This window comes from Sycon ciliatum, chromosome 1 (genome assembly GCF_964019385.1).
Source record: "Sycon ciliatum chromosome 1, ocSycCili1.1, whole genome shotgun sequence".
NCBI lineage: Eukaryota > Metazoa > Porifera > Calcarea > Leucosolenida > Sycettidae > Sycon > Sycon ciliatum.
In genome coordinates, this window is record NC_088643.1 from 91,277,368 (window position 1) to 91,291,128 (window position 13,761).

At 48.3% G+C, this 13,761-nt stretch overlaps 2 protein-coding genes across 2 annotated transcripts; one reads left to right on the plus strand and one right to left on the minus strand.

Moving 5' to 3' along the window:
- The first annotated feature begins 705 nt into the window (after nucleotides 1-705).
- Nucleotides 706-1,827, plus strand: LOC135806432 (uridine 5'-monophosphate synthase-like). Its single transcript, XM_065320612.1, has one exon. It carries the CDS (start codon nucleotides 784-786, stop codon nucleotides 1,519-1,521), a length of 738 nt encoding a protein of 245 aa, XP_065176684.1. The 5' UTR covers nucleotides 706-783; the 3' UTR covers nucleotides 1,522-1,827.
- A 3,250-nt stretch (nucleotides 1,828-5,077) lies between these two features.
- Nucleotides 5,078-8,381, minus strand: LOC135806433 (protein phosphatase 3 catalytic subunit alpha-like). The gene has a single exon (XM_065320613.1). The coding sequence runs from the start codon at nucleotides 8,017-8,019 to the stop codon at nucleotides 6,508-6,510; it is 1,512 nt and encodes a 503-aa protein (XP_065176685.1). The 5' UTR covers nucleotides 8,020-8,381; the 3' UTR covers nucleotides 5,078-6,507.
- Nucleotides 8,382-13,761: the final 5,380 nt, after the last annotated feature.

The following is a 13,761-nucleotide window of genomic DNA, read 5'->3' on the forward strand; positions in this document are numbered from 1 at the left end:
AGCTGGTGTGCAACATCGTACATGCCGCATGTAGCAACGCGGCATGTACCAACATCATTTTTGTCACTCAACAGCTTGCAGCTGGACACTACTGTATCATGATGGGGTTCAGATGCAAGTCATCATAGACATTGCCCACTTAAGTTAAAGTCTTTACTTGAGTTGCCTGCATGCCGCGTCATTTCCATGGTTGGCAAAACTGTTTTATATTATGACTGCCGGTGCACCGGTGCTGGACTGATCATTGTGTATGTTCTGACCTACATTACACTATACACTTAGTGTAAGGGGCTGTCCGTAAATATCGAACATTTTTCACCAAACGAATTATTTTAGTTTAGACCCAACCCCTCCCTCCCCCTCAGAACGTAAAAAATGTTGACATACATGCATATACATGTACAACAAAAGTTGCAAGTGTGTTATTGCTCCAACGGCCATGTACATACATCAATGTTTTCTGAAACGAAATTGGTCAACCCTCTCCCAGCTCACTCAGCACTGCATGCACTCGCGCTCGGCGGATCGGCTGCATGCAGGCATGCATGGTAGACCGACTGAGCATGAGACTACCTAAGTACTAGTAGTACCTGTGTATACGTGTAGTCGACTGTGCAGGCCATGTACTGCGCAGTGAGTCGTGCACCACGTGCCTTCAGGGGAAACCCCTGCCGGACCAGGCATGTGGTGCATCTTCAAACAAGAAACATCGTGGCGAAATTATTTTCTGGGTTGTGTTTTGTTTTGGAAAAGAAACCTTTCAACCCTTACTTGAGATCCACAATGTCTCTTCAAGAGCGTCTATTGAGTATCGTGGAGAAGAAGAAGTCTAATCTTTGCGTGGCTGCGGATTTCGAAAACAGCGCCGATGTTCTCCGGATAGCAGAGCAAGTTGGACCACACATATGCATGCTGAAAACACACGCTGATATCCTGGTAGACTTCTCTCAGGAGTTTGTCACGTCGTTGCAGGACTTGGCCAAGAAGCATAATTTCCTGATTTTCGAGGATCGCAAGTTTGCAGACATTGGAAAAACAGTTCAGCATCAGTACTCTGCAGGTACGTTGAAAATCAGCAGCTGGGCTGACGTTGTTACAGTGAATGTCCTGCCAGGTCCAGGAGTCATTCAGGGTCTCAAAGCTGCACTATCTGAACAGGAGCAAAGATCACGTGGTTGCCTGGTCATTGCTGAAATGAGCTCAGCTGATAACTTGGCCACTGCAGACTATACGAAACATGCTGTGGAAATCGGCGAGGCAGCCGGTGACTTTCTCTTGGGATTTATCTGCCAGCATCGTGTTTCGCAAAAGCCAGGTGTACTGCACTTCACACCAGGAGTGAAATTGCAAGCCGGAGGCGACAACCTGGGCCAATGTTATCTGACGCCGGAAGAAATCGTTGGACGCCGTGGTTGTGACATCATCATAGTTGGCCGGGGAATATGTCAAGCAGATTGTCCTGCAAGCACAGCTCAGACTTACCAGAAGGTTGCATATGAACTATATCAGAAGAGGCAGTGAAAGGATATGACTGTGGTATGTTTTTAGGATGTTTGGTTTTGGTTAAAGAATTTTATAATGTCAACTCTCCAATTCTCGGTTTCTTGGCCTTCGTCTCTCTCTCTCTCTCTCTCTCTCTCTCTCTCTCTCTCTCTCTCTCTCTCTCTCTCTCTCTCTCTCTCTCCCTCTCTCTCTATTTCTATCTGTCTTTCTGTCTGCCTCATCTTTTCTGTCTCTCTTCCACCTTTTCCCAAGTGGGTTGAGTGTGGTAGGCCTCGTTTGGTGTGACTAGTGTGCTAGTGTTATGAATTAGAATTTAGAACTCTCCCATGGTTAATTCCGGCCCCTAGGTGTCCACCTACTGTAGAATGGTTCCTCAGAATGCTGGCGTACACCAAAGGGTAGGTCTGGGTGCCTGTGTGTCAGCTGGTACAGTGCATGAATGAATCACCGGTATGTCATATACCTACTACCCACTATGGTCATTGGGTTTGGTCAGTTTTTACAAAGCTACCCCTGTCACAGTTTTGCAATGCCTTTGCCCCCCAATATAGGAATACCAGTGCATGTACTGTACACATCTTCTGCTGCCTCAAGAACAGGGCGTCGCAAAGATGAGACAAGATTTAGAATGAAGTGAAGTTGGCACATCTACATCTAGGACATCACCGGTTCCAGGTGTGTTGAGGAGTACAGGCAGCTCAGGAAGTTTTGCTTGTACCGGATCCTTGCTATGCCTGATTATCCTATATTGGGGGGGGGGGGGGGGGGGGAATGCATTGCCAAACGGTGAGAGTGAGGGTAAATCTCACGACAAAATACCTGATATTAAAGGGGCAAGGGCTTGTTAGTTGCGCTTAGGTTGCCCTCACTTTAAGTTCTGTAAACTGCCTAATATTCGCGGCGGATTACTGTTCGCTATTTTCGCGAGAAGAGCGTATCGCGAATATTATTAAAGGGGAAGTTAAGGCAAAAATTAAAATTTCACCAGTTATAGTCTTCGGGGTGCTGAGTCGAATGGTCTTGGTCCGAGAAAGCTGAGACGCTCCCTTCCTACTTGAATCCCAATCGAACTCGCGCAATTCCACCGAAACTGGGTGACTGCGCCCTACTAGATGGGGATTTGTATGCAAAATGTCACTAAAAGCGCCATTTCGTTCTTATAAAAGCACGGATGACCGCGATTTGGCCCATATGTTGTAGTCTTTTGGACGCTGAGTCGACTGGTTTTGGTCCGAAAAGGCTGCGATGCAGCGTTCCTCCTTTATTCCCAATCGAACATGGTTGAACAAGCGGTCACGTGCTCCTGGTTGCCCAAATCACCTGGTCACCACGCCAGCAGGCGACAACTTTCACACCAAGGTTCAACTCGAGTGACAGGACTGCACCCAGAAAAGGTCAAACAGGCTAGTAAGTTGTACCCTGCAGGCACGGTGACCAGGTGACTGGCGTACGCAGGAGCACGTGACCGCTTGTTCAACCATGTTCGATTGGGAATAAAGGAGGAACGCTGCATCGCAGCCTTTTCGGGCCAAAACCAGTCGACTCAGCGTCCAAAAGACTACAACATATGGGCCAATCGCGGTCATCCGTGCTTTTATAAGAACGAAATGGCGCTTTTAGTGACATTTTGCACACAAATCCCCATCTAGTAGGGTGCAGTCACCCAGTTTCGGTGGAAGTGCGCGAGTTCGGTTGGGATTCAAGTAGGAAGGGAGTATCTCAGCTTCCTCGGACCAAGACCATTCGACTCAGCACCCCGAAGACTACAACTGGTGAAATTTTAATTTTTGCATTAACTTCCCCCTTAACAAAGTAAAGTAAGTAAAGTTTGCACGTCCGCGTTACCACCGGCTATACAATTGCGTTGAGAAACACAACCAGCTTAGGAAGTTTCGCATGTGCCAGGCCACCACCATGCCTGTGATACCAGGGTGGCAGATGCAACAACCAGCGTGAAATCAAACGTCAACAGTGGGTGTATGTAGGTGGGCCCAGTGCTTCGCAAACTTTTGCCATCGCAAACTCGCTGGTTCTAAGAAATCGCGACAATTTATTGACGTGAACATTGGGCGGTTTACAGTAATGAGTACCCCTGGCTGCCTCACAGGGTCAGTTTAACGTTAGTTCATTAATTGTATGGGAAGCGCTTCACACATGCATGCATCACCACATTTATCTGCACAGTGCTGGAGGGGTTCACATTCGTGTACCGTACTATCCTGTGCCAGGGCCTCAGTTCTGTTTTTAGCACTGGGCCAGAAATCTGCCCAGCTGCTTTCCCCGCACATTCATTTTAGTTCAAAAGCTAGTGAAACCCCCCTAATCCAGGCACTTTTGTCTACCGGTCTGACCCATCTGGAGTCACAAAAATTGGCTTTTCAACGGAAAACGGCCCCAAAACTACTGATTGGCATAAAATATTGCTTACTTGCATTCAGTAAGTATGTATGTTCTGAGTTACAGGCTATTCCTAGTTATGGGCAGTACTCGGTTCCAACCTGCCCGGATTATGGGCAGTTTCCTGTATTGGAATGTGACATTTTTCCGCCAGGAAGGAATGTAGTTTCTTGACACTGCTGCGTGGTTGGCCCAGAAATATACGGCAAGCTTCTTTTAGAAGTGGTTCTGTAGTGGTTGCATCGGTACTTTGTATGTGGTGTAGCTACTGTGCTCGTTCATTAGGCTATCGGTGCTGGAACCCTCCGAAACACACACACACACACACACACACACGCACGCACACCAATGCCATGATCAGAATGTTCTAAATGTTCTTATGCGACTGCTGTACACTGTAGTTGCTGGAGGCACTAATTCAAGGCCATGCAGTACCATAGCTGGCATTGTCACCTGCTGTCTGGAGCTAGGACAGTACCACCGGAATGGGTGCCAGTTGTCAGGAACCTATGGCTTTTTTGTACAGCTATAGGGTGACTGCTGAAAGAAAATATTTTGCTTGGGTGTATTATGTTAGACAAACAGACACACGAATTAAAGGATGCATGTGTACCTCGGTCCTTAATTCGGTCATGCGCATACTGTAAGACATGTTATTATAAATAATTATTTATAACAAGTCGCAAAAATTTACGATTGTCCAAAATACATAAGAACAAGAAGATACGCTAACAATCTTGCAGTCTTCAGCCGTATCCGCATAACACATACAATCATGTATGATGCATTACCACCGCAAACAGAACTTATTACCCGTATCGAAGAAATGTCACTCGTTAAAACTTTAGTTTCATTTCTTCGTTTAATATAGATGTATGTACTTCATGTCTTACAGTAGGGGCTAGCAACAACGGTAACGTTGCCCCCGTTCCTTCACAGCATCGTAGACCACAGTCAAGAGCACACACATGCACGCATGCTCATACTCCTGCCGTCGCTGAAGCGATGATATCGAACAAGCTATATTAGAAATAGCAACTTGTGCTGTGATTACACCATTCAACAGCTTGCAAGGCTGATGAATTTACCGCCACTAATTTTAGCCCGGTGCGCATACACCCCCCCCCCCCCCACACACACACACACTTGCGCGCGGGCAAAGTGCTGGTTCTTGAAGTAGAGGGAAAGTGAGAAGAGCTATGCAGTTCATGGTCTGGCTAACGGCACAACGCGGAACAAGCTATAGATGAGTAAACATGTTATATACAATGCAAGATAGCTGGAGGTGATGACGATGTGTGTTGCTAGGGCGACAATGTGTGTTGCTACTTGTGGAAGTCAAATTCACTCACATTTGCAGTTTGATTCAAAGCAAATACCTACAAAGAAAGTTTCCCAGTGCCACCAAGAAACAGAGCACCAGTGCTAGTATTAAAGAGAAAGCAGCATTCTCTGGTAGCACATTGGTCATTCACGGCTATTGAAAGTTATAACATGAAATCATCTTAGAACCGTGCCACTGAAAGAAAAAGGAGAAAAAAATGAAGTGGCACAACAACAAAAACATTGCATATGACCCAACTAAATTTACATACTGCAAATCCTTTAAAATTCCGTCCAATTGTCGCCACGCCAGACACAATAGAGGAACTAACTGGCCGCCAGCAGCAGCAATTCTCTTCCTCTGGAGAGAGATTTCACAAGACTAGCACTCACAAACACTCACAAACACGCACGCACACACACACACACACACACACTTTGCTGAACTAACTACATTCATGGCTAAGCTAAAGCGCAAATGGGAAAACTGAACGTCATACCCAACTGCAAAGCATGTATGTGCTTTGACTAGAAACAGGTATACACGAGCACAAAGGGAACAGCAGAAAGTGAAAGAAAAAAAAACACTAAAACAATTACTATAGTTGTGTAGTATCAGCCAGTCCGCACACGCACAAGCAGGCGCGCACAGTTCTTGTCGGCGTTTGTCTGAACCAGCAGCGGTGAGAGGCTTGGCGTAGTCGATAAAGATCGAGGAATATGCACACACCAGTGTACACACAGCCAGTGCTTTCAGACTAGTCCGTTTGAATTGTATATAGTCATGTTGTGCAGTTACATCGTCATCGGTGTCATCATTATCCGCAGCAGCGGCAAGTATGATAGGATCATAACATAACAGACTCGATGAGAACTCAATTGTGGGCTTAGAACACGTACAAGCCACGTAGAGGATATAACGATAAGATGGTCACCCTGGCAGTGTAGGAATCTCTCCTTTCCATCAGCAACGTAATACCACACAATCACAATCACGTGTGCACGCACACACAAACACACGATATATATATATATGCTGACACCCACATGTACACACACACAGACACACACACGGGCACCAGCACTGTTACTATGTACTGACAGGGGAGGTATGTACAAGGTTAGGGAACGGACTTGCCTGACATCATTAGCTTTGTGTTGGCTTCTTCCATCTGCAACCATCGTCATACTGTATACGCCAAAGCAAAGCAAGTCATCACGGCGTAGACGTTGTCATGGCTGGCTATTGCTGGACTCCTAGAGATTGGCTAATACCAACTGGCATCACGACTGGCTAGGGTTGCGCTCATGGAGATTGGCCAGCGAATCATCACGGCGCGGCGGCACACGCTCGTTAATCCTGTCCAGCGTAAGCGCATCCTGGAACGACTGGATATCTTGGTCCTGCACATCCAGTAGCGTTTTCTGCAGTGTCTCAGCACCACCAGACAGAGCACCGGGCGGGAGCTGACCGCCGGGCATAAGACCTTTGAGCTTCAGCACCATTTCCTTCTCTTCGCGGAGCACGGCAAATGTTCGCGACATGCGACCAATTGCACGTATCTTACCGCGGATGACTTCCTTGCGTTGCGCAGTCATGCCAGCGCCAGTAGGTTCGTCCTTGTCCGCAGCGGTCTCCTCCAGCTCGTCATCTGGGCATGCGTTGAGAATATGCACCAACATCTCGGTGACTTTCTCCGCAACAAACGGAATGGACCAGGTGAACACATCCATAAAGTTGGGCAGCCAGTATGGGTGAGGCGAGCAATTGAATTGACGGATGTTCATCACATTATTCTCGTACTTCAGCACAGCCGCCTTGTTTCCGTATACATCCAGATAATTTGGAGCAGAGAATATTGTAATCAGCGATGGGAAACCTGTCGCCTGGGACTTTCGGTACATCCTGTAACCTTGGTCCTGCGCCTCGTGAGCTCGGATCACCGACAGAAGGTTGTTCGACTCGAGGAACTCGCAGGTAGCCGCGTAGGTGAAGAAGTACGAACATCCTCGCACGCTGTTGTGCATGTAATGGTCGGTGTTTTTCTCATTACCGAAATCCTCGCATGGATCGGCCCAGAGGAGGTCGCACATGGGACCGAACGCCGGTGGTTCGCGAAAGCGATCGATCTGGTTGATGTCCTCCAGCGAGTGTATCTCTGGCGATAGTCCGCCGTGGACGCACAAAAACTGTTGGTTCATGAGCGCTGCCAGCGGTAGGGCATCAAACGACTCCATGCAGCGATCGTACAGCGCCTCGGTGTATTTCACCTTACACTCGGACTTGAATGTGAAATAGTCCGACAAATGACGACACTCATGGTTGCCACGAAGTAGGAACAGTGTCTTGGGATGAAGGATCTTGAACGACCAGAGATAGAGCACACATTCCATGCTGAAGTAACCTCTGTCGACATAATCACCGAGGAACAAATAGCGGGTATTGCTGGGACTGCCACCAACGTCGAAAAGCTTGACCAGGTCGAAGAATTGCCCGTGGATATCGCCGCACACGGTCACCGGTGCTTCCACCTCAAGAATGTTGCTTTCCTTTCTCAATATACTCGTTGCGTCGTCGATGATTTTATTCGCCACTTCCTCTTCGACGCGGCCCTCCTTGAGAAAGTGCTCCTTGAGAGCAGCAATGTTGGGCTTTCCGTTCTCATCGAACGCGTCCTTCATGGAGAGAAACTGTTTGGGCGGCATGGCTACACTGGACACGACTCTCTCCGTCGTACTCAATCGGCCAGTGTCCCCTTCGGTAGCCGCCATTGGCTCTTCGCCTCCTGTCGCCATCTCAATATACGCGCACTGCAGGACTCACTGGGATGGTATGCGGCAGAAGGTTAATTGGCGACACGATAACAGCACAGTCGTCTTGTCGGCGACGACAACAAGAAGAAAGCGAGCTCCTAAACTAAAGCAGCACGCAACATAAACCACGCACACGCGACGTTCAGGTTCACTTCGTTTTTCTGCCTCCAGAATACCGTTAGACTGGCGCTGTGTAACACTAATGTTGCAGGTCTCCACCGCGACAATGCTATGCACGGGGCGAACAAAAGCAAGCTGTGGCTACAGAACGAACACGATTGGAAGACTTCAGAAAGAAAAGCCGTCACTTTTCGGCGCACTCCGATCCGTCGTCCACGACAAATAAACAAAAATAATAGGCACATGGATAGGTACATACTGTAACATAGGTAGCGCCGGAGTAACGCGCTGAGCACATTCTCAAAAATCATGCACTCTAGAGCCTACGTCCTGGCCTAGCGCCTAGTCATATGTAGCCATGTACATTTTTGTACACCAGCGGAATCTCACCCCACCGAAACTGACACACACACACATACGGTACATCAAACTATGACTCGTGTTCATGTTTACCCGCACTCAAGCCGCTTTTTGGTTGACTCGAGTCAAGCAGTCAAGGCAAGCAGTGCAGACTGCAGTGCAAAGAAGCACATTATGCACAGGCAGTAGAGTGTACTGCTGTTATGTGATGTCTGATGACAGGCCTTCATTACAATCAGTCGTGTCCACAGACCCAGGCCTCTGGTATTCATCGTAATTATATACCGGTAACGAAGTGCTAACTCTAACGAGGTGAAATAATAATAATAATTCGCGGGATTCGCGTTGGCATCGCTTGAATGTTCAGAAACACACAAACTAGCCTTCGCTTCCGCAGGCCACCACTATGCCTATGCCTTGCACACCTGAGTGGCGAATGCAGACCTCACAAGTGAGTCAGGGGAGAGTAGGTGAGTCTCTCAACCAATCGGGCGTGTAACGAGTGAGATCTGTCGTTAAAATAGAAATCGTTATACAGAAATCGACACATATACTGTCCCATTGAGCGTTGAGAATGAGTGAAAATCGTTACCTTTGGTACACGTAAACTAGTCAATTTTGGGAAATCGTTATAAATTATATGCGCCTCGTTAGAATAATGGCTTTTACAGTAAGTACATGTGATAATAGATACGTGTAGATGCTGCAGACAGTACAGTAGATGTGGAAAAAATTAATTGCTAAATGTCACAAACTCACAATACAAATGTAATGAAATGTACATGTACATGTATGTGTACATGTATCTGAAATGGTTGATGAGTGCCAATGCTTCTGGACTGGAGTGTGACTCTGTACGACAATGACTTATGAGCGTGCGTAAGAGTACCTAACCCGGCATTGACCATTGGCATTGGGCCTTTTTATTTCAATGATGGTTATGTAGTCTTGGTGTGAGTAGCAGATCTACTGAGTCTGTGTCTGCTCCGACACAGCAAGCCAAGGCACAGTGCTTCATGTCGGCGCTTTGACTTCCCAATCCCCCTCCCCTTCCTCACCTAAAGTCTAAACCTTCACTCGGCTTCAGGCCTCCCTGGCCTGGGCCAGATCGGATATTTCTGACTCTGCTCTGCTCGGACGTAGATCTAAGTGCGGACGCAAGACAGCCAAGTGACGTCGTTGTCGCCACAAATACTGTAATCATGGTAATACTAATAGAGAGAGCTACACACCGCAGTCTTGAGAAAATGGGCTCAGTTCCAGGGATGCTAGGACAGGGAATTGCGGCTCGCCGGAAGCACCAGCAGTCCAAACCACTAAGCTAAAAGTCAAGACAAGTGAGTTGTGAGGACGGTGGAACCCACACTCCCTGCCTGGTGCGGCGGTGGCGCCATGGCGGGCGCGACGCATTCAACCTGTACTGTGCATGCAGTGCAGTGTTATCATGGTTGTGATTGACTTCGTGGCGCTAGTGACGGCACGTACTGGTATCTTCTCGTTACAACATCGGCTTGTACTATCATTTTTGTCGTGTCCCGAGCCACTTGCACTGTACTGCATGCTGCCGAGTGCTGGCATACAACTAACTACTTACAAGAATACATAACCCCCATGCACACTACTCTTGCAGTCTTGGTACTACACCGATCTGAAAAGATTGGAATGTATTTCCCCGGGAACAAAGAAAACACAACACATGGTCATGGGTAACACTGGTACACACGTAACACAGTCGCTAACAACACCACCTCGCCAGCGGACACTGCGCAAATAAAAAGTCTCGGCTGGTCTCTTTGCTTTGGCTCTAACTAAGTAATTACTAATTACTAATTAGTTACTTACCTACATGTAAGTACAATCATGAATCTTGCAGGGTTCTAGCCAGGTCAAAATAGTAGGGGACGGGCATTGGAAACAGTTACCCCTATCCGGGCCATTTTCCACTTTCCAATATTGTCTTGCCACGCTAAAATGCAACGTTGGTTGGTTGGTTTATTTGAGTTCGCACAAGAAACGGGAACTAGGCCCAGTGATATAAAGGCGAATGGATAAGCCACATTTAGCGGAGAGGACAGGAATTAGAAAATTATGAAAGAAGAAGTATCTGACAGAGGAGTCAAGCGAGTATCAGGGGTGACAGGGTGGTCGAGGAGAGCTAGTGGGCAGGTTAGTCTGAGCAACAATATGGTAGGAAACTTGTGCTCAACTTTTTCTGTCTTGCTATGGTCCGAACATCATCCGGCAGCAGGTTCCAGAGTGCAGATCCTGCGACGGACGGCCGAGAAGCGCCGGAGCGAGTGGAGGATGTCTGACTGAGCAGACCACTGGACCTCTGATGACGGGTTCTCCTGCCAGCAAATCTGACGAACAGTACTAACAACGTGGCACTAGCTTTCCCGTGAAGGCACCCCCACTCCAGACAAACACATCGAGCATTACTTTCCTGCTATCGGGCTCGCTTATAGTTATGTACTCCTGATGAAGCGCCTGGTTGGCTCTATCCTTCAACCAGCGGGCGTGCAATCTGTTTTTGTCTTTACCAGCTGGAACAGCTCTCTATCTGACCAGGGAGGGAGAGAAGCCTTCGTCGCCATTGTCGATGCCAGAGGTGCATGGCAATTGAGGACCTGCATGAACGCAGAGTACCATTTGTCCCACATCTTGTTGTTCATGGTTTTCAAACTCATGAAGTCGAGCGGCAGCCAAGTCCTGACGAAGCAACTCCATGTCCACTTTGTGAAGCTTCCGACTTAGGCGCTGGGACTGTGGTGGTGGACTCTCCACCTGAAGCTGAACTGAAGACAGGCTTCCACTGCAAAATGGTCAATGATGGTCTGAGGAACAATACTGACTGTCAATAGTTGCCGCCGTCGACACATCAGTACGTGCCAGAATCAGGTCCAGTACTGTGCCTACTGGGCACCCAGACGTTACTCTCGTTGGTTCATTGACCAAGTAGTTGCGGAGACCGTAAGAGCGACACATATCCATGAGGTGAGGAAACTGTGCACCGGGATTACTTTGATCTACGTTCACATTCAGGTCACCAACAAGCGTGACAGGACGCCTGAAATTTCACCAGTTGTAGTCTTCGGGGTGCTGAGTCGAATGGTCGTGGTCCGAGGAAGCTGAGACGCTCCCTTCCTACTTGAATCCCAATCGAACTCGCGCACTTCCACCGAAACTGGGTGACTGCGCCCTACGAGATGGGGATTTGTATGCAAAATGTCACTAAAAGCGCCATTTCGTTCTTATAAAAGCACGGATGACCGCGATTGGCCCATATGTTGTAGTCTTTTGGACGCTGAGTCGACTGGTTTTGGTCCGAAAAGGCTGCGATGCAGCGTTCCTCCTTTATTCCCAATCGAACATGGTTGAACAAGCGGTCACGTGCTCCTGCGTACGCCAGTCACCTGGTCACCGTGCCTGCAGGGTACAACTTACTAGCCTGTTTGACCTTTTTTTGGGTGCAGTCCTGTCAGTGTCACTCGAGTTGAACTCGAGTTGAACCTTGGTGTGAAAGTTGTCACCTGCTGGCGTGGTGACCAGGTGATTTGGGCACCCAGAAGCACGTGACCACTTGTTCAACCATGTTCGATTGGGAATAAAGGAGGAACGCTGCATCGCAGCCTTTTCGGACCAAAACCAGTCGACTCAGCGTCCAAAAGACTACAACATAAGGGCCAATGGCGGTCATCCGTGCTTTTATAAGAACGAAATGGCGCTTTTAGTGACATTTTGCATACAAATCCCCATCTCGTAGGGCGCAGTCACCCAGTTTCGGTGGAAGTGCGCGAGTTCGATTGGGATTCAAGTAGGAAGGGAGCGTCTCAGCTTCCTCGGACCAAGACCATTCGACTCAGCACTCCGAAGACTACAACTGGTGAAATTTTAATTTTTGCCTTAAAGGGGAAGTTAAGGCAAAAATTAAAATTTCACCAGTTGTAGTCTTCGGGGTGCTGAGTCGAATGGTCTTGGTCCGAGGAAGCTGAGACGCTCCCTTCCTACTTGAATCCCAATCGAACTCGCGCACTTCCACCGAAACTGGGTGACTGCGCCCTACGAGATGGGGATTTGTATGCAAAATGTCACTAAAAGCGCCATTTCGTTCTTATAAAAGCACGGATGACCGCGATTGGCCCATATGTTGTAGTCTTTGAGACGCTGAGTCGACTGGTTTTGGTCCGAAAAGGCTGCGATGCGGCGTTCCTCCTTTATTCCCAATCGAACATGGTTGAAGAAGCGGTCACGTGCTCCTGCGTACACCAGTCACCTGGTCACCGTGCCTGCAGGGTACAACTTACTAGCCTGTTTGACCTTTTTTGGGTGCAGTCCTGTCACTCGAGTTGAACCCGAGTTGAACCTTGGTGTGAAAGTTGTCACCTGCTGGCGTGGTGACCAGGTGATTTGGGCACCCAGGACCACGTGACCGCTTCTTCAACCATGTTCGATTGGGAATAAAGGAGGAACGCTGCATCGCAGCCTTTTCGGACCAAAACCAGTCGACTCAGCGTCCCAAAGACTACAACATATGGGCCAATCGCGGTCATCCGTGCTTTTATAAGAACGAAACGGCGCTTTTAGTGACATTTTGTATACAAATCCCCATCTAGTAGGGCGCAGTCACCCAGTTTCGGTGGAAGTGCGCGAGTTCGATTGGGATTCAAGTAGGAAGGGAGCGTCTCAGCTTCCTCGGACCAAGACCATTCGACTCAGCACCCCGAAGACTACAACTGGTGAAATTTTAATTTTTGCCTTAACTTCCCCTTTAACTTCCCTCAAGCTTGGGCCAGAAAGCGATTGTGGCATCTGGTGGTCTGTAGTGTAGGCATATGCTAGGAGGTGCCGTCCTTGGCGCCCTCTCAGTTCGAGCCACGTAGACTCCACACCTTCCGAATTAATGCCGGCAGCACGCACGATAGGGAGGTGCTGGCGGTAGTAGAAGCATGTCTCGCCACCACGTCGCCCTACACGGTCAGAACGCGCTATACTACATGTATATCCTGGTCTTCTTATCTCGCCGTCTGAGATAGTGCAATCCAACCACGTCTCCGCTATACCCAGCACGTCGAGCTTACGTTCTACCATCATCGATGCCAGGGCATCGACCTTGTGCCGGAGGCTTTAATGAAGCGGGGGGGGGGGGCTGTATAGTAGCACGAGGGAAAAAGGGATCAGCATGGGGATTAAGAGCAAGTGCAGTAAGTATTAAAAAGAAAGAAATGTATCATATACTACTAATAG

Excerpts from the sequence above, each read along its gene's own strand:
- LOC135806432 (XM_065320612.1), top strand. The coding sequence starts at position 784 with ATGTCTCTTCAAGAGCGTCTATTGAGTATCGTGGAGAAGAAGAAGTCT.
- LOC135806433 (XM_065320613.1), bottom strand. The coding sequence starts at position 8,019 with ATGGCGACAGGAGGCGAAGAGCCAATGGCGGCTACCGAAGGGGACACT.